Here is a 21925-nt window from a genome sequence, read left to right on the forward strand (position 1 = left end):
CACCCAGCTGCGGCGACCCCCTCGGCGCAGTCAGCGCCGCCGATTTCGCTTGAGCATAATTTGCACTTTAGTCTATATGGCATGGTTCCTGTTGTGTTCCCTCTGGTGAGTCTGTCCTGTTTCATTGGTTGCCTGGTTTTATGTGCCAGTAGGTTTGTGGTGTTGGTGAGGGGAGAGCCATCTTTGCATCCACCAGACCTTGTCTTCCTCGCCCTCGCCCCTCCTCCTTGTCTGCCACCGTGAGTACATTTCAATAAATAAATAAAAACTACGAGAGAGAGAGAGACAGAGAGAGAGAGGGAGAGAGAAGGAAGTGAGCTCCTTCCTTCTCTTGAGGCGTCGCTCCTTCATTATGCAGCGAGGAGCGCACGCGGCCCCTTAGTGAAGGAGACAGATGAACAGATACAGCACACACACACACACACACACACACACACACACACACACACACACACACACACACAGACTGCTTTGTCTTGTCGTTCATCGCTGCTCCGTCTTGTTCTCAGACTAAACGTTTTGTAAAACAGGATCTCAGAAAACACACAGATCACACAGAGGGGACGGGATGAATTACAGAGCGTTTTGTAAAACAGGATCACTGGAGACGGAGAACAGAAAACAGACAGATCACACAGAGGGGAGGAGACGAGTTACAGAGCATTTTGTAAAACAGGATCACTGGAGGCAGAGAACAGAAAATAGGAGGCAGAAGACAAACAACAGGCTCCACATTTTGATCGAAGACACTGCAATCAGACAATCTTATCAGGCTTATAAGGCTGGCTCTGATGAGACCATGACTTCTTGGCATAAGAGACCAGTCACGTAAGTTGGCACAGTCCAAACTGCTGATGATTGCAATCTTGCAAAAATCCCCAAAAGTTGATCCACACAAATGCTAGTTTCACGAGTCGCCAAAACAGGATGTGAAGAATGAAGCCATTTTTAACTCGTAAAAATGCTCGCTCTCAGGCCATTGAACACAGTGCAGCTAAATACGGGAGCTGGTTTATCAAAAAATGTCGGATCGAGGTCGGATCATGTTCTCACCACAAACGAACCGCTCCAGAGTTTGTTTGGAAGCAGACCAAGACCACCCTTTATTGGCGATTTCGGCCCGCTTGTTTTGTTCCACATCCAAGCATGATTGCTGTCTTCACACTTCCCCAAACGAACCGGACCAAGGGGAAAAACACTCTCTGTTTCAGAACAACTGCTTCAAACGAGACCAGTGTGAATACACCCTAAGTCAGGGATACTCAACTTGCTTTGCCCGGGGGCCACTTTTGTGAAATGATAGAAGGCCAGGGGCCAGTTAACAAACAATATACATTTTTCTGTAGCGGATTGTAGGTTTTTGGGGTATCAGCCGGAGTTTAGTCTGATAATGTTGTGCACATCGGATAGTTAGTTAGGTTAAGTTAGTTAGGTTAAGTAGATACATAAGTGCCTGGATAGCGAGCAGACGGTGGTATTTGACAATTTAGCAGCTAAATCATAGATTATTGAAAGATAATCCATATTCCAGACTGAAATGCTATAACAGAAGTGGAGTATTGGCCAGAATGACATGAACATTTGGAGACTTATTCAGCGGGTATCTTGCATTTGCGTTCAGGTGCACTGTGTAAAAAAAATATATATATATATATTTTTTGCAATTCCATCGCGGGCCACATGCGGCCCGCGATGGAATTGCAAAAGAAAAAAAAAAAAAAAAAAAAAAAAAATATATATATATATATATATATATATATATATATATATATATATATATATATATATTTTTTTTTTATATATGCGGGCCGCAAGTTGAGTATCACTGCCCTAAGTCATCTGATGTTTTGATGACTTTGACCTTTAATGACGGTATGTCATGTTTGTCTAGAATGATGAGCTGTCAGTCGATGTCTGTATGTCTGTATGCTGAATAATGACATGCTTTGACTGACTGGATGCTGTAGATTTTAAATATATTCATTACTACTATGATTCAAACAATAAGGGTTTTTGAATGTCAATGTCAATAGGGAGGGACATTCTGCACCGACAGCTCAGAGGTAAGAGGTCAAGCAAGGCCAGGGGCTGGTAGGAACTCAATAGGCGTGTTGGGACCAGAATAACTTTTTCATAATTCTAAGAAAAGTTGGAGGAACTCGTAGGGACCGCAGGTCACTGGGGACGATGGTAGTTCTTTGGACGCCATTTTGACCAGCTTTTTAGCTCCTACTTCAGGGTAGGTACTCTCCCAGCACAATAGGAACCTTGAGTGATGTAAACAGTGATTGTGCCAGACAGACATCAGTGTACGTTAATTGGTCAAACTTCTAGAAATGGCCGGAGGCAGTTTCATCACTGACTATTTTTAGCAAGCTAACTTTAGCTAGCTAATTGTTAACCAAAGTAGTATCTAGAGCCATATGAAATCCGTTTTAATTTTTTCCAAATTCCATTTTATTTTTTCCTGAATTCCGTTTTTTCCGTTTTAATTGTTCTGAATTCTGTGTTTTGCTTTTTACGCTCATTTTACCATCAGAAATAGTGTCTAATATGTGGGGATGAATAAATGTCCACAATTTAATAAGATATAACAATCAGTTTACACAACAATGCACCATTTTTAACAAGTGATTCAAGTCAGAAATACAGTAGATGACTATACAAAACATTCTATATAATTTTTATGTTTCTCAAGTGTTTTTAAGCTTCTCATTGTGTGCTTCAAGTAAAGAAAAAACAACTGTGAACAAAACTTACTTCAAACAACAGAAAATGCTTCAAATACTATTTTATTTTGAAAGTTATAACAGGAAGTGGTGGTGTTTATCTTTGCTAACTTGAACGTCTTAACGTGAGTATTAGAGAAAGAAGAAATTGTGTAAAAACGGCATGTGTCAACTGAACTGAATAAGAATACACAGCCACAATTGAAACTTTTCCATGTGCAAAAGTGGATATTTCGTCTTTCATTCCCTGTTGCCATCTAGACTACGGTCGGAAGGCTTTGACTGAAGGCAAGTAACATCAACAACACTTCACCCACACTTCAGACAGGGTTCTTTCTGCACGTTGTCCGAAGCTGGAATGCTTGGAATGCGCTTGTTAATGCGCTCGTTAACGTTACGTTATGTTACTGCAGAGTCCACTGAGGGCAGGCAGCTGTGTGTTTGGAAGAGAGGGAGAGATGCTTATGGGTGACATCACCTTATTAACATTATATATTGAATTTCAGCCCAATTATGGCAAATTCTGCAGTATTCCACGTTTTACAGTAGATTCCATTTTTATTGGTCAATTCCGCGATTCCATCCGCGATTCCGTTAACGCGGATTTCATATGGCTCTAGTAGTATCAACTCTCACCAGAGATGATGGACTATAAAGATAGGCAGATAGCTCATTCCAGGCTCCTCCAATAGTATGAAATTGTTCTTCTGTTTTCCTAAATGGGGGTAGTCACCTCTCCCCTTGAAGTGTGGTGCTGAACTAGCAAGCTAACTTGAGCTATAGATTGTGAGTTCCCAAAACTGCACACACACCACACATATAAAGACAAAACTGCCCCTTGTTAGCTCAATCTAGTTGTACCTAAGGCATCTGCTGAGATTTTTGTTCCAACCACAGATTTAGCTACTACATCTTCACATGCTCATGTTGCCAAATCTCGCAAGAGGGTGTTAGTGCGACAGAGACAGGTCTTGAACAAAGTTCATTTTCTTCTGATATGTATCTCTGAACTGTTTAGAAGATATGTGGCTTGTGAAAACTGGGTCCAATATTTACTTCAGTAACTATGGAGCGAAATAATCTGTCATAATCTGTGATCATGTTCACTTCTCCCATTAGGCTCGTTTGAGATGAGCAAATTCTGCGCAGATTCGACCAGCGCTTTGCTTGCCCCGTTGCATGATGGTTAGAAAAGTTGTCCGACTTGCTCCGCCTGCCCGACTGCGTGAGCCACAGGACTCTCGTGAGAGTGAGGCGGTCGCAGATTTGGAGCGAGGCGCCGCAGTTGCTCCCCACCAACTTTCCAATAGAGTCAGAGTCTATTGGAGTCAACGCAAGTCTCCTAAAGGGAGTGTCAAAACTCACATGACACAGATACAGGAAGTGACTGAAGTTGAGCTTATGTCCTGTCAGCTATTGTATTAGCAAACATTGCAAGTAAGCTAGGGCCATGGCAATTTAGAATGTTTATGTTGTCAAATTAAAACCTCCAGAACCGTTTGGTCCGAAAGCAACTATTGTGTTGCTCAAAGACACATCAGCAGGGTGGAGGCTTAGAATCTGGCTCCTCTCTGCTCACCGCTCCACCTTCTCCGAAGATGAATTATATATATCGTCGCTGTTGTGCCAGGACCTCGAATGTCCCTTTTTTCACTTTTTTACTTTATGTCATAAATCAGTGCCATTGGTCACCCTTCACGTCTCTGTGTGGTTTTTAACAAATGCAACCAATGGAAAAGCATTAAAACGAGCTTGTGAGTAAATCTCCTAACGCCATTCGCCCTCAATCTGTCAGTCAAACCTCGAAATTCGTCCCCTACCTCCATCTGTACCCCCCCACGCAGGACATTAAACACGGAAAAGTCACATGGCAGACGTGCTGTGTATTTCTGATATCGTTTTGTTTAATCCTGGCTTCCTCTGACGTGAATAGATCAATAAAATGTTTTCCAGTTATTCCTAGGCTGCGAACTTGTTTAAACATGCAAATCGGAGTGTTTTCTGACGAGAATAAAGTAACGTTAACGCTACGTTATGTCAGACTATTCTCACCCCATACGAAAGCCCCCGCCTCGGCCATGATGAGAGGCGAGGGGCACGCTGTTGCTCCTGCGTGCGCCCCCGCTTGGGGCTCGTGCATGAGCATACGACTCCCTCCCTCCTGACTGGCCGGGAGAAAGTGCTTCCAAGTCGGACTGATAATATAAACAACATCATTTGAGCTTATCCAGGTAAGATATTAATAAAGTAATGACACATTCAGCGGGAAACTAACTAGAATTAAGACCAACTTTGACGACGTTTGGTTCAGTATTTTAAGAGAAAACAGGTTTTTTTTAACTTCCTGAAAAGTTGCTGTTTTGGAGATTCGAGGTCCTGGAACGACAGCGACGATATTATATATAGGCAGCTACAGGCTATTATATATATATATATATATATATATATATATATATATATATATATATATATATATATATATATATATATATATATATATATACTGTATATAATAGCCTGTAGCTGCCTATATATAATATATATATATGACATAATGTATATATATATATATATATATATATATACTGTATATATATATACACACACACACACACACACACACACACACACACACACACACACACATACACGCACTGTATATGGTTCTGCTGTGAAAATCTTCCTCTGTCTCTCCACACTCACTGCTGAGTGTGTCAGCTAGTGGTTAAGGTAGTACTGCAATACTGTAGCTGTGTGTCACACACACACGCGCGCGCCCGCGCACACACGCACACACGCGCGCGCGCGCGCACGCGCACACGCACACACACACACACACACACACACACACACACACACACACACGTCAGTCCAACAAGGCTGAAATGGATGGATGCCTCTTCCTCCTGCATCCTCTCTCTTCTTCTATGCTCTCTTTATTTCTATCCCTGTTTCTCTCTCGTTCTCTCTTTCCCCCCTCTCTCCCTCGCTCTATCTTTCTCTCTCTCTCTCTATCTCTCTCTCTCTCTCTCTCTCTCTCTCTCTCTCTCTGCCTGCCGCAACGACGATAGCGGCTTCAACCACTGTAGCTAATTCATCATCCTCCATACAACCGGAGCAGCCCACTTGCCATACTAATGCTGGCATGTTAAGTTTCTGCAAAACACAAATGCCTGGCATCTCAATGTCTGTGAACCAAAAATATGTTGCATATCAACATTTCTAGATACGTGTAACGTTACAGCCTAGACCTCGACGTAAATAACTAACCTGACGCGGGCAGATTGTTTTCACATAACCTTCTGGGAACGAGTCGCTCAGGAAACTGTTTCAAAGGGCAGGCAATAAAAAAAAAATACCTGGCAGGTGATTGGATGAACCATCTGTCTATCACGTCTATCACATGGCTCGCTCTCGCTGGTGTCACAACAAAGTCCGCCTGTACTGTAGCTGCGTGAACCACTGCTGATTCAGATTCAAACAAATAGATTGGAGTGTGGCAAGATGAATTTGTCAAGTGATCGAGATCTCTTGATCTTGCGAGAGTCCAGCTGCCTCACAAGGTAAATAAGACCAGTCTGCTATTACAGTAAGGGTGCTGTGGCCGGGGGTTGTGGGGAGCATAGACAATTGCTTTAAATGCAATGGAGAGGAGAGGAGAGAGGAAAGGAGAGAGGGGGAGGAGAAGAGAGGAGAGGAAAGGAAATGAGGGGAGAGGAGAGATGTGGAGCAGAGGAGAGGAAAGGAGGGGAGAGGAGAGGAGGGGAGGAGGAGAGATGTGGAGGAGAGGAGAGGAAAGGTGGGGAGAGGAGAGAGGAGAGGAGGGGAGGAGGAGAGAGGTCCAGGAGAGGAGAGGAAAGGAGAGAGGGGAGGAGGAGAGAGGTGGAGAGGAGAGGAAAGGAGGGGAGAGGAGGGGAGGAGGAGAGAGGTGGAGGAGAGGAGAGGAGAGGAGGGGAGAGGAGAGAGGTGGAGGAGAGGAGAGGAAAGGAGGGGAGAGGAGAGAGGAGAGGAGAGGAGGGGAGGAGGAGAGAGGTGGAGGAGAGGAGAGCAAAGGAGGGGTGAGGAGAGAGGAGAGCAGGGGAGAGAGGAGAGGAGGGAAGGAGGAGAGAGGTGGAGGAGAGGAGAGCAAAGGAGGGGTGAGGAGAGAGGAGAGAGGAGAGGAAAGGAGGGGAGGAGGAGAGAGGTGGAGGAGAGGAGAGCAAAGGAGGGGTGAGGAGAGAGGAGAGCAAGGGAGAGAGGGGAGGAGGCTGAAAGGTTGACTGAGTCATATTAGATGTATGGAGGTAATTCAGCGCTGTGATTCTTTGCTCTAATGGCTTCAAATACCTTTAAAACCACCTGGGGATCCCCACAGCACAGCGCCCCCTGCTGACACTACTGCCACCATCTGGTAACTCATTCATCCATTCATCCATCCAATCAATCCATTCATGTCCTGTTTAAATGTACCATTGAAATGTCAACTAGAACGACCGCAACGCGGACTTATGCCTCCGCCATTAGTTCATTCTTGAGTCCAAATCACCATTTGAGGCAAATTGGAAGAAATTCCGTCAAGGCGCTCCTGAGATGTTGGGTTACAGAGCTTGCAAAATGGGTGTGTGAGGTCACAGTGACCTTGAACTTTGACCACCAAAATGTAATCAGTTCATCCTTGAGTCCAAGTGGACGCTTGAGGCAAATTCGAAGAAATTCCATCAAGACATTCCTGAGATATCGCGTTAACAAGCTTGAAAATGGCATTCGAGAGGTCACAGTGACCTTGACCTTTGATAACCAAAATGGAATCAGTTCATCCTTGCGTCCAAGTTGATGTTTGAGCCAAATCAGAAGAAATTCTATCAAGCCGTTCTTGAGATATTGCGTTAACCAACTTGGGAATGGCGTTCGTGAGGTCACAGTGACCTTGAAGTTTGACCACCAAAATGTAATCAGTTTATCCTTGAGGTCAAGTTAATGTTTGAGGCAAATTTGATGAAATTCCGTCAAGGCATTCCTGAGATATGGCGTTAACAAGCTTGAAAATGGCGTTGGAGAGGTCACAGTGACCTTGACCTTTGATCACTAAAATGTAATCATTTCATCCTTGCGCCCAAGTCGACGTTTGAGCCAAATTGGCAGAAATTCCATCAAGCCGTTCTTGAGATATCGCTTTAACGAACTTGGGAATGGCATTCATGAGGTCACAGTGACCTTGACCTTTGACCACGAAAATCTAATCAGTTCATCCTTGAGTCCAAGTCGATGTTTGAGGCAAATTGGATGAAACTCCGTCAAGGCATTTCTGAGATGTTGCGCTAACAACCTTGAAAATGGCATTCGAGAGGTAACAGTGACCTTGGCCTTTGACCTTTGACCACCAAAATCTAATCAGTTCATCCTTGAGTCCAAGTTGATGTTTGAAGCAAATTTGATGAAATTCCGTCAAGGCATTCGTGAGATATCGCGTTAACAAGCTGGAAAATGGTGTTTGAGAGGTCACAGTGACCTTGACCTTTGACATTTGACCACCAAAATCTAATCAGTTCATCCTTGAGTCCAAGTCGATGTTTGAGACAAGTTTGATTAAATTCCATCAAGGCATTCCTGAGATATCGCGTTAACAACTTGAAAATGGCGTTCGAGAGGTCACAGTGACCTTGACCTTTGACCATCAAAATCTAATCAGATCATCCTTGAGTCTAAGCCGATGTTTGAGGCAAATTAGATGAAATTCCGTCAAGGCATTCCTGAGATATCGCGTTAACAAGCTTGAAAATGGCGTCCGAGAGGTCACAGTGACCTTGACCTTTGACCACCAAAATCTAATCAGATCATCCTTGAGTCTAAGTCGATGTTTGAGGCAAATCTGATGAAATTCCATCGCGTTAACAAACATCGTACGGACGGACGGACATACGTACGGACGGACAACCCGGATCCATAATGCCTCCGGCCTGGCTATCGCCGGCGGAGGCATAATAAAGAAACATGGTTACAGGTACTGCCACATGCGGCCCGCGGGCTGTGTGGCCCGCGATGGAATTGAAAAATATATATATATATATATCCTTTTTACAGTGCACCTGAACGCAACATGCAAGATACCCGCTGAATAAGTGTCCAAATGTTCATGTAATTCTGGCCAATACTCACACTTCTGTTATAGCATTTCAGTCTGGAATATGGAATATCTTTCAATAATCTATGATTTAGCTGCTAAATTGTCAAATACCGCCGTCTGCTCGCTACCCAGGCACTTATGTATGTACTTAACCTAAGTAACTATCCGGTGTGCACAACATTGTCAGACTAAACTCCGTCTGACATCTACAATCCGCTACAGAAAAATGTATATTGATTGTTTATTAACTGGCCCCTGGCCTTCTATCATTTCCCGAAAGTAACCCCCGGGCAAAGCAAGTTGAGTATCCCTGGTCTAATATATGAAGAGCCAATTAGTGCAGAACACATCCCATGTAAATTACTGCTACAGTATACTGAACAATACAAACATAAACGCAATAAATGTTTCATTGTGCGTGTGTGTGTGTATTGTGTTGAATATACCACTCACTACACAGACGAGGAAAAAAATATACACTACACTGCAATAGCAGAGGGAAAAATCCTAAATAAAATGTATTTTGTAATTTACATACAAAACCATGTCTTTGTGGTGGTGTGTGTATGTGTGTGTGTGTGTGTGTGTGTGTGTGTGTGTGTTTGCATCCCATGTAAGTTCTGATACACTGTACTCACCAAATACTACAAAATCATGGTGAGCAATTTGCGCTTCATTTCCATTTATAAAACTGTGTGTGTGTGTGTGTGTGTGTGTGTGCGCGTGCGTGTGTGTGTGTGTGTGTGTGTGTGTGTGTGTGTGTGTGTGTGCGTGCGTGTGTGTGTGTGTGTGTGTTTTGCGTGTGTGTTTGCGACGTGTGTGTGTGTGCCTGCATGTGTGTGTGTGTGTGTGATAACCGCGGAGAGAGAGCCGAGGGGAGAGAGGCTCGTCAAAGCAGGGATGAAACGGCAAGGCGAGCCTGGCGACACCAGATTACCATGTTAACACCGCGACACCGGCTGTCCGCTGTGTGTGTGTTTGCGCAATGTATTCTCATGAACGCGTTCGTATGATATCTCATGAAGAGTATTATATACGAATGTCCAGCAACACGAGTGTTCAGTGCGCCTTCAAGCCCCTAGGCCTAGTATGTCACATACTGTATTTGAAAACCTAGAATTATGTCCCAAAAGTTGGTTGTGATGGTCATGGTTAGACAAGTAAAACAACTGGGTTAGATTATGGTTTGGTCATGTTAAAGCTCTAGTCTGTGTAGTTATGATTTGGTCAATGTGATTATTATATTGCGTCCTACCTGTTGTTCCTATAGGCCAGCTGGCTGCAGTGCATCCTGGTGGAGGGAGCAGGGTAGTGCAGGCTGCTCAGTGTGATGGCCATCTGCTCCAGGGCTTCTCTCTGGTCCTCAGACTGACCCACTGCCTCCGCCTGCATACACACAGAGGGGAAACAAACACACACACACACACACACAATGTTTAATAGCCCAAAGAACCATTTTCCTTTCCAGTTCCCACCTTTATTTTGAAACATGAATGGCGTAGGAAAAAAAGAGGATGCATCAGTAGGCTAACCCTGGGAGGCAGCTGGATTCTCGTGAGATCATGAGATCATGAGATCATGATCACATGACAAACCCATCTTGCCACGCTCCAATCTATTAGTTTGGCCAATCAGCGTCCTATCAGCTACGGGCGGGCTTTGGTGTGACGCTTTGGTGCGATAAGGCAACATCAGGGCCTTTTCTGTTGTGCTTTCAGGATAGAAATGGACACAAAATGGTGTGTTTGTGTATGATCCTTTAGGTTACATGACTTGAAGGACGTGCCCTTTAAGCCCTGCCCGCCGCCGTCCAGCCAGCCACTACACACACACTCCATGCTTGTTCTGCACTCATCTGAGCCAGAGTACCTCACTCACTCACACACGCATGCATGCATGTACGCCCACCCACCCACACACACACACACACACACACATGCAGACACACATATGCACGGCACGCACACGCACACGCACGCACACACACACACACACACACACACACACACACACACACACACACACACACAGTACACAAGTACTGTATGAGTATATGCATATACATGTATGCACAAAAGCCCAGTACAAATCTTCCTAATCTCTCTCACACGCCCTCTCTGTCTCTCTCTCTCTCACACACACATATATGGCATGCACAAATTACCCATAAAACACAAACACACACGTACAAATTGAGGAATTTCTACTCTTTTGCACAAATTGCCACTCATACAGACCTACACAGCACCCACACACACACACACACACACACACACACACACACACACACACACACACACACACACACACACACACACAGATATGCATAAACAAATTGAGCACAAATCGCTACTCTTGCACAAATTCACCCTTATGCACACACACACACACACACAGAGAGACTCACGCACGCACGCACGCACGCACGCACACCCACACACACACGCACGCAGAGAGACGCACACCAACACACAGACCCCCCCCCCCCCCCATCACAGGCAGTCCCACTCAATAGGCAGAAACAATCATATAGAGGCACTCAGTGCGCCGCTCACATGTAATTGCATACAAACTATATGGAGATGAGGCTTCAATTGAACCAATGAAGGGAGAGTGAGTGTGTACAAACACACACACACACACACACACACACACAAACACCTCGTTCCATAACAATCTGAATAAAGTGTCTTTGCGTTGGATCTACTTAGCGGCGGTGGCGGAAGGATCTGGAAAGGTCATCCAATCTATGGCAGGCAGAACCGCTCAATCAGACAGCTGATAAACAACCAGCTACACACAATCAACAGCACTGCCCCAGTGTGTGTGTCTGTGTGTGTGTGTGTGCATGTGTGAGAGAGAGATACTGTATAGAGTTGAGAGAGTTTGTGAATTTGTGAGAATATGTGTGCGCGTGTGTGTGTGTGTGTGTGTGTGTGTGTGTGCTTGCTTGTGCTTGGTTGGTGAGGAAGAGAGGGGTAGAGAGAGGAAGAGATGGAGAGAGAGAGTGGCAATAACTCATTTGCCTCAAGAAGTAGAGGGGCCCTATGTTCGCAACGGCGGTAATTTTGCGTTAGCGCCCGTTTTGCGCTGGAATAGCGCAGCGCAAAGCCGTCGGCCCGCTGCGCTTCTCGTCATCTCAGCACAAACCTCCATAGGCGTGTTTATGTCCAAAACAGTATTCACAAGTGTGTGATCACTCCCCTTAAAAGCCACAGCGTCACCGCCATCACGTCTGTGACAGCAGTTCTTTCAGAGGGACAGAGTGAGAGAAAGAGAGAGAGAGAGAGAGAGAGAGAGATAGAGAGAGAGGAGAGAACAAGAGGAGAGAATTGGAAGATGAACCAGTTCGGATTCGTAACGAAAATTGATGCTGATGGAACGATCCATTTGAAACACACCAAAGGGCCGCTGCGCAGTTACGCAGTGAATATCCCCATCATGTCCCAAAGCGTGCGCATACTGTAATTAGTCGTTTTGTTCATATAGGCTATAACATACACATTTAAAAATATTTGTTTCTTTAATAGGGTAGGGATGTGTGCGATTTTAATTCTAGCCTATTTCAATAGCCTATACCAGAATAGAGAGCCGCAGGAATGAGTCCGGAAATCATCGATGCTAGCTCTCCTGGTTCTTCACTGTTTTCGCCTATGGGAGTTTTGAATGGGTTTATGGCGCGATGCTTCTAATAATCTCTCTGGGCAACGCTGGCTTAATCAAACGCGAACCAGTGTTTAGTAATATCATCTTCACACACGAGGACCACTTTTATGAGTTTTGAAGCTTTTACGTGCCGTTAAAAGGGCGACTAGCTAGCAAACAGCTAAATGAGACTACACTGTTGAGTCGATGGTGATAAATACGTCAATAACGTCACCACTTCAAAGGACGAACACGGAAATATATTTCCCTCACCTGGTTCAGCCCGTTCAGCCCGGGGTAATCAGTGCACACATCAACAACAGTCCAGGTTGAGTGCTGACGTGACGTGGAAGCCTATGCGACAGTGTGTAGTTCTGGATTAGTTTAGCTCGAGCTTTTTACTTCTAGGGCTCGCATTTACGCTACAAAACTCATGAAAGTGGTCCTCATGTGTGAAGATTATCCGACTGAACTCTGGTTCGCGTTTGATTAAGCTTGCCTTGCCCAGAGACCTTATTTGAAGCATCGCGGCAAAAACCCATTCAAAAATCCCTTATCCCATAGACACAAACAGTGAAGAACCAGGAAGTCCGGGACTTCCGCGTTCTGACTACAAAAATACGTCATCCCTGCGGCTCTCTATTGTCCACTCGGGTTAAGCTATTGTTGCATAGGAAAGAGTGAAGATTGTGTTCAGCAAAATTATTGTTGGAGTCGAGAAAACCTAAACTGAGGCGCGCGAGACCAAGACAAGACCAAGACCGAGTGGGGGCGAGACCAAGACAAGACCAAGACCGAGTGGGGGCGAGACCAAGACAAGACCAAGACCGAGTGGGGGCGAGACTGAGACAAGACCAAGACCGAGTGGGGGCGAGACCAAGACAAGACCAAGACCGAGTGGGGGCGAGACTGAGACAAGACCAAGACCGAGGGGGTGTGAGACTGAGACCGAGACCGAGGGCGGGCAAGACCAAGACTAAGACCAGACCAATGCGAGACCATTTTCAAGACCATGAATCTAATAATGACAACCTTTACACCATTGCTCTGCTAACAACTAAATAAATCGTTATTTAGGAATTTTAGTAAAATACAAATGGCTGTAAGTATAATTATACTAATTATACACCTTTCAAACTGCAATTGGTTGCAATTGAAGGGGGTATTTTTACACCCAATCACAGTAAAAATAAAATGAAAATTAATAAATCAGACAATACACGGGCAGGTAATAATATCACTGCAGTTGTGGTCTTGACTTGTCTTGAAGTAAAATCCCAAGTCTGGCTTGACCGAGTCAAGACCGAGGCTGAGGGAGGGCGAGTCCGAGACCGAGACCGAGACCATCAAAATGTGGTCTTGAGACCGGTCTCGACTACTCCAACACTAAGCAAGATAATCTGGTAACGCTTTATATTAAGGTTCTATTAATAAGCGTTAATTAATAGGTAATAAGTCTCTTATAAGGTGCTTATTAACACTATTATTATGTTAATAAGGCTATATAAGTGTTGATAATCGCATCATAAATGTGTTTATTGGTGGCTTATATGACATTTATAAGCACTTTATATGCAGCTTTACTAACCGGTGTTGTTGCTTTATTAAGCTTAATAAATAGTTTGTTATTACTTATTATATAATTATTACCTTATTAGCAATTAACTATGCACTTATTAACAGTTAACTATGCTTTTTGCAGGTACCGGATCTAAAGCGAGAACATCGCCTTATTAAGGTTAATAAATCATTTATTATGCACTTATTGTGCTTTCTGTAGGTATCAGATCTAAAGCGAGAACAGTGCCTTACTAAGAATAAATCCTTTATTATGCAATTAACAGTTAACTATGGTTTTCACAGCTGGGAAGGAGCACTATGTGGTCAAGGTTGATAAAATGTGAATAAAAATTTAGGCAATTGGCTAAGGAGGTGGCTAGGGAGATATGGGTGGTGGGACGGGGTGGCAAGGAAGGGGTGTGGGCGAGGGAAATGGGGCGAGTGGCGCTGTGGGGTAAATGTTTGCACTTGTTTTTATTTAAAGGCAATCCTGTAAAGTGAATTCTCCTACATTCATTTATTGATAATTGCACATGGTGTATCAGACAGAATAATAATGTTGTAAATGTAAATTATAGATTGTACATGCTACATGTTGAAAGACACAATTTTATTTTATATTGTATTTTTTTAAACTTACCTCAGTGTTTGTTATGATGCTAGATTGTAAATGCCACATGTTGAAAGACACAATTTAATTTTGTATTGTATTTTGTTTTACCTACCTCAGTTCTTGGTACAATTTTGCACTATTTGGAAAGGTTTTACAGCCATTAAGGCTGTACAATGTACAGTGTACAGTTTTGCAGTACTTGCATAGTTAACTGCTAATAAGGGAATAACAAACTATTTATTAAGCTTATTAAAGCAACAAAACAGGCTAGTAAAGATGCTTAAAGTGCTTATACATGTATTATAAGCTACCAATAAACACATTTATGATGCTATTATTAACACTTATTATAGCCTTATTAACATATAATAGTGTTAATAAGCTTTTTATAATTAACGTTTATTAATAGAACCTTAATATAAAGCGTTACCGATAATCTTCACAAACGAGGACCACTTTCATGACTTTTGAAGCGTAAATGCATTTTTTTTTTCAGAAAACGCTTCAGAAGTCACACAAGCCAAGGGGTGCAATGTCTGGCAACAGATGCGAAAGTTGTTGGGTCATTTTCAGCGGTTCCAAAATGTTGCCTGCATTTCGCGAGGGGCATGGGGGCAAAATTTGTTTTTTTAACCATCACAGATGACAAATAGAAACTGAGAAATGAACCTCCACTCTGCGTGGTCACGGAATTGCAATCACACTGTTGCACCCGGATCTGTGCTACCATTTGCGCTCCATTGATAATTCTTGGCCACTGTCTCCAACGGGCTGTCTGAGCCGCAGCAGGCGAGGCAGGGCTTCTCTGAGTCAGAGAGCACCCCCTGCTGTTTGATTTACTGCATAAAGTTGATGTTAGAAAACAGATAGAAATCGCCTATCTCCTCGCTGATGGTCTCATCCGCTGATGTAGGTCAGATGTGAGGCATCAGTATTACATTTAGACTGTTTCATCAGTTAAATTAAAAGTTCCTCATAACTGCTTTAAACAGAGAGTTAGTCAGTTATTTTAGTGGTGAGTTGGTCATTTAGTGAGTTAAGGTCTCATTATAGTCGAGCAAGGCTCCGCGAGGCAGAGCTCCGCGAGTCACGTGCGGACTCCGCTTTTATACTCAGAATGGCAGCCAAGTGATCAGCATGTTGCATTGTACAATGGTAATGGTGAGAACAGCCCATGAAAAGTCACAATGAAACACTATTATGTGCAGTACTGAGTGCGCTTTCACTCTCAAACGACCGTATATCAGCACATGAATGAATCACCAAACTTGTTTTTACTGAATAGCTGTTTCAGTTCTCAGCCCTGATAGCCTGCTTTTAATCTCTCACAACACATTTACTTGTTGAAATGACTAAAAACGAACAGTTGCAAATCAAAGTTTAGCCTACCACATGGGTCAAGAAATGTGGTGAAAACACAGCTCAGTGTTCAGGGCTCAGTGGCATGTTTGGAGAGAAGCCGTGCGGAGGTCGCACTGCTAGAAAAATCTTCAGGTACGCGCTGTGCGGCTGGCGCGCCCAACACATTGACGTAATTTGATGCTCGCGCCCCTCGCTCCTCCCCCGCGCCTGGCGCGGCACGGCGGGCATAAAACAAGCTTAAGTCAGTGAGTGAGTGAGTGAGTGAGTGAGTGAGCTGTCAGTCAGTCAGTCAGTTAATTAGTTAGTGAGTCAGTTACTGCATTAGTGTGTCAACTAGTCATTTCATACAATCTTATGATTATAATTGGCCTTTCAATTCCTAACAGCAGACTGGTGCAGTAATGAAACACACACACACACGCACGCAAGCACGCACGCACACACACACACACACACACACACACACAGAGTGAAGCAATTTCTCCCAGACTCCTTGAGGACAGAGAGAACTGGAACGCAGTGTCCGTACAAAACACACACACACGCGCGCGCACATGCACGCATGCACGCATGCACACACACTCAGAGTGATGAGTTGGGCTGCTTCCCAGTCTGAAGGATCTTCAAGGATTTCTGTCAGAAATTATTTCTCTTCAAACTAGACTCACGGCTCCATCTGTTTGTGTGTGTGTGTGTGTGTGTGTGTGTGTGTGTGTGTGTGCACATGCGTGCGTGCGTGTGTGTGCATGCGTGCGTGTGTGTGTGTGCATGCGTGCGTGTTCATATTCCCCTATCAATGTAAAGACAAACACGTACGACACAGCATACAACATAGTGCAGTGCCCGTTCCCCTCCCTCCCCTTCACCTCATTCACACATCATGCACTCCCACTCCTCTCGAACCCCCCCCCCCCCCCCCCCCCATCCCCAATTGGTCAAATTGCACGAAATTCAACACTGCACTTTCTCGGGGCCCCAGCAGCACACCTGCCAAGTTTGATCGGACCAACGGTTCTGGACATACGCAAAAGCCATGTTCTGATTGGTCGATTTGGTCGAATGAAAGAGGGTGGCTGTTGTGGATGTTATAATGTACCTATACAGTAATTAGAGACAAGTTAGCAAGTGGTTAGCTTTTGCATAATGTAATATGCCATCAAAGCCAAATACATACTGTAAACAAAAGTTAGCATCGACTTTGTACATAATGAAATGTTGTCAAGGTATACATTATGTAAACAGACACATGCACACATGCACGCGTGTGCGCACACACACACACACACACACACACACACACACACACACACACAAGCATGCCAGGGTTAATCTTTCTCAGCTGCTTGTGTGTGTGTTTGTGTGAGTGAGAGAGAGAGAGAGACTTCAAAGGGAATGCCTGACAGTGTTTCCAGTCTTGTCTTTAACACTGCTAATAGACACATGAATCAATAGGAATCTGCCTCAACTGATGAAAACATAGACCATCCCCAGACACACACACACACACACACACACACACACACACACACACACACACACACACTACACAGCCTACTGTACATCTGTTTGTGTGTGTGTGTGTGTGTGTGTGTGTGTGTGTGTGTGTGTGTGTGTGCACGTGTGTGTGTGTGTGTGTGTGTGTGTGTGTGTGTGTGTGTGTGTGTGTCCATGTGTCGATTTGCATGTACATGTGGTCTGTCCGTGTGTGTGTGTGTGCGTGTGTGTGTGTGTGTGTGTGTGTCTGTGCCCGAGCATGTGCGTGTGTGTGTTTATTTGCCATGTGTGCCTGCATGCAGTGTGCACATGTATCTAAGCATGCCTCTGTGCATGTTTGTGTTTGTCTGTGTGTGTGTGTGTGTGTGTGTGTGTGTGTGTGTGTGTGTGTGTGTGTGTGTGTGTGTGTGTGTGTGTGTCTCCTGGGGTGCTCCTGGGGCTATAACTGTCAGTCACACAGCGGTGCAGCAGCAGCTCCACACTGCAGATAAACACACTGCTGGATCCAAAGACAAGTTATTAAAATAACTAATAAATCAATTAACCAATCAATGAACAAATCACACAACCAAATATCTCTGTATTAGCTAGCGATGGCCACAAGTACTCGAGTAATCGAGTAGCGTACTCAGTTTGGACGTCAGTATATTATTATTACAGTTCAACAATTCGAGGACTCACATTTTTACCCGGTACCCACTAGGGGCCGAGGCATCTATAAGAGGGTCTCTCCGTTTGTATGTCTGTCTATTTAGAGTTTTATGGGTGTATTCACACCTCTAGGTTGTTTGCTTTGTTCCGATTCAGGGGCTTAATTGATACAATTGTTGCATTTGTGCCTTGGTTCGTTTGTGTTCACACAGCCACTAGGGCTGGGCGATATATCGAATATACTCGATGTATCGCGGCTTGTGCCACGTGAGATGTAGAAATGACTATATCGTGAACATTCGAGTATAATTGTCACGCATTGTTTATAACTTAAGCCGCCGGCATGAGTCGCTTCACGTTTCCTCTTGTCAGCTCTCCCTCTCAAGAGAGAGCTCTGTCACACTCAAAAGGGAGGGGGAATCACATGGATACGTCAAACGCGTCAAACCGCGTCAGACACACCCGTCCTTAACCTATGTGCGATTCGAAATCACGCGTCCCCACCAACCAACCCAACGCAGCAGGCGAAACATGGCCGCCTCCAGTGTGTCTGTTGACAGTTTCAAATTATAACAAAACAACCACTATTGCAATTTGCAATACATGTCCCGCAAGGTTTCTGGGATTAGGGGAAAGTCTGAGCTGGCGTTACGCTAAACCAAACGTGGGGAGGAGTTGCGGATTTGTTTGGCGTTAACGTTAGCTGTTTTGGTGGCTAACGTTAGCTAGCTGGTTGTGGCCTACCTAGTAGTTCAGCAGGCAGCGCTCCACAAGCTTGTTGTGACCAAAATCCCCGCATTTAAAGGACGGCTTTTCCGTGGGGGATATGAATATATATTAAATCTCACGCCCCTAAGGTTTTCGAATCCGTTGAAATTTTTGAAATTGGAGCTTCACTCCCAGAGATATCAAGCATCTCTCACATATTTTTTGGGCCAGCCGACGCGTTTCGCGTCATCTGGCCCAAGTCCGCCTTGCGGAAGTCGTGCACCTATGAACTACAACTGTTGTGAGCCATGGTCCCGCCTCTAGAGGTCCTCCACGCCCCTTCAGAGGTCTGAAGAAAAACAAAAAGGCAGCCATCTTTTTCGACCACCTAGCCTGCTGTAGCTAGGTTAGCTTTCCATAGCTCCTTGCAAAGAGACGATTTTCTCGGGAACGGAAGCACGGACAGACACGTGACTGGCGGCATTGGAAAGCTCGTCAAATTTTACATCTAGTAGTAGATGGGTTGAAGTAACGAAATCAACGCTGAGCAATGTACCCGTTTTTACACATTTTTACAGAAAATAGTTACATCAGATGCGTGTAACTCCTACGAAAATGCCTTAAAATGCATGAAAATTTTTTTATGAAGACATCTCCCGACATATATACTTCAGTTTAAATTTGGTGCAATTTGGAGGCAATTTATTTTCGATTTATTTTCGATTTATTTCTTCTTCTCTCCATGTATTATTGTCGAAGCCTTCTTCTTCTTCTTCTTTGAGTTTTATGGCGGTTGGCAAACATATATGTGCATTACCGCCACCTACTGGAGTTTGATATCAGCCAAACGCCTGAGGGGTGGGCATGGAAACGAAGGCCACGCGAGCCCAGTGCATTGTGGGAAATGTAGTATTTCGAGTCCCCGCACCCACACCTCCCCCACACCCCCCCCCCCCCCCCACACACACACAGAGTGGATTTCTGGTGATATCTCAGGCTGTAAACAACCAATTTCAAAAATTTAAACGGATTTGAAAACCTTAGGGACGTGAGATTTAATATATATTCATATCCCCCACGGAAAAGCCGGCCTTTAAAGCACTTCATACTCCCAGAGCTGGCGTAAACCATAGAGAACCTCATGCATTAGCCTACTCAAAATGAAACGTCCAGGGTTTGTGTCTCCAAAAGCAACTAACGCTAACGTTACATGCAAGGTAACGTGAAGCTAACGTAGCTAGCTGCAGGGCAGTCATGATCTATAAGGAAAACGAATGCGCACATTTAGCCTACATAAAAGTCAACATCACAGCGTCTTTTCTTTAATCTAGAGGCATCATTTTTCAGTCAAAAGTGAAACGACACAGATATGATGGCGTATAGTGAGGCTTTCCATGCCTCACTATAGAACTGGCCCCAGCTCAGCTTATATGTTGCCGTCATGCCAATAAGAGTCTAAATTTAATTTTTTACGTTTTATCTGCAGACTAAGCAGCTAGGCTTTCGGTTCTATAAAAGCCATTATATTTTGTATTGACTATTGAGTGATACACTTTACTAAAACAATCATATTATATCAGAAGTGTTGTTTGTGTTCACAGTGATGTCAGATCTCAGATTTGTTTAGGTCAGAGCTATGGAATATTAAATCATCCATCTTTGCTCACTACATCTGCCCTTTCTTTCTTCTTTTTTACCCCAGGTGTGCATAAAATACAGGTTAAGAACTTATGGAAAAGTCATGGAAATCCATTGGTCAAAATGTGTATGAAGCCTGAAGGGTTAAATTGAGCATTTATGAGAGATTTAAAAAATATCGAAATATATATCGTGTATTGCGATATAGCCGAAAAACATCGCAATATTCTTCAGAGGCCATATCGCCCAGCCCTAACAGCCACAAACCAAACGGTCCAAATAGTATTGCCAAGCCTCCTGGATTGGCCAGGAGACACTCCGTTAGGCTAATAGCCTCTCGGGATGGAAAAAATAATTCCCAGAGATTTTACATGATTATGCATTTTGTTAGACCTACATTGTAGGCTACGTCGGGCATGCGCCGCGAGGAGAGAGAGAGAGGAAGAAAGAGGGAGGGATCGGGAGAGAGAGAGAGGGAGAAAGTTATTTATTTATTTAGGCTATCGGGGATTTGGAGATAGAAGATCTAAGACCCTCGCAACTTCTGCTATTACTATCATGGAGACTTCAGAGGATTACGCATATGAACACCTGTCCTGTCAGGAATAAAATATTTCGAGGAAGACATGCAATCAGTCTGATTGAACCGGACAGTCTTATCACAAAGAAGGCTGGCTCTGATTACCACGACTTGTTTTCATTTATTTAATGGAGACAAGTTGGACAATGGAGATAAGTTGATCGAGTTCAAACTGCTGATAAGATGATGCAAAAATCCCCCAAAGTGTATCCATGCAAACGCTAGTGTCACAAGTCGCAAAAAAAAAAAAAAAAAAAAAAAAGATGTCACACAACGATGATGTCACTGATGACATCACTCATGATATCATAATCACTGATGACAATTGTGACATCATCAGTGACATCATCAGTGATGTCATAAATCACTGATGATGCCATACCCACTGATGATGTCATAGATGATGATGATGGCATCAGTGACGTCAATTGGAAGACTCATAGCCCAGTAAAGCCTGAACCTGCGACAACCATACAGTAATGGACGAATCCCAAGCCACAGCGTTATTAGACTGTCTTGTTTTTTAATCCGAAAATCCGACAAGGCAGGGGAAGTCTGTGACAGATGTATTATGATATTGGGGTTTTAGCTGTTACATGTAGATAACGTTAGCTTGCTTATTAATGTGGACAAAGTCAACATTAGACCTTTTCGCTTGTAGCTTGTTGTGTCAGTTTCTTACCATGAAACTCTGCAGAAGAGCTGATACCAGAGACCTTTAATATTAGCTAGATACATCACTCCGCCAATAATAAGAAATGGCACTCTGCAGGTCTCCTAAATGGGCGTGGTCACCTCTCCCCTTGAAGTGTTGTGAGAGAGCCTGGTGAGGTGGGGTTAGT

General features: G+C 44.0%; 1 protein-coding gene across 1 annotated transcript in view; it reads right to left on the reverse strand.

Annotated features, from left to right (window-relative positions):
- The window catches only part of akap6 (A kinase (PRKA) anchor protein 6), a gene marked incomplete at both ends in the record, with an annotated part of 377282 nt that overhangs the window by 187376 nt on the left and 167981 nt on the right, over nt 1-21925 (reverse strand). Inside the window, one exon of the mRNA XM_083633037.1 lies at nt 10088-10218. Within this exon, the coding sequence (XP_083489163.1) occupies nt 10088-10218 (131 nt within the window). The remainder of the gene's footprint in view (nt 1-10087; nt 10219-21925) is intronic.

This window comes from Poromitra crassiceps (assembly GCF_964638095.1).
Source record: "Poromitra crassiceps genome assembly, chromosome: 3".
Taxonomy (NCBI): Eukaryota; Metazoa; Chordata; class Actinopteri; order Beryciformes; family Melamphaidae; genus Poromitra; species Poromitra crassiceps.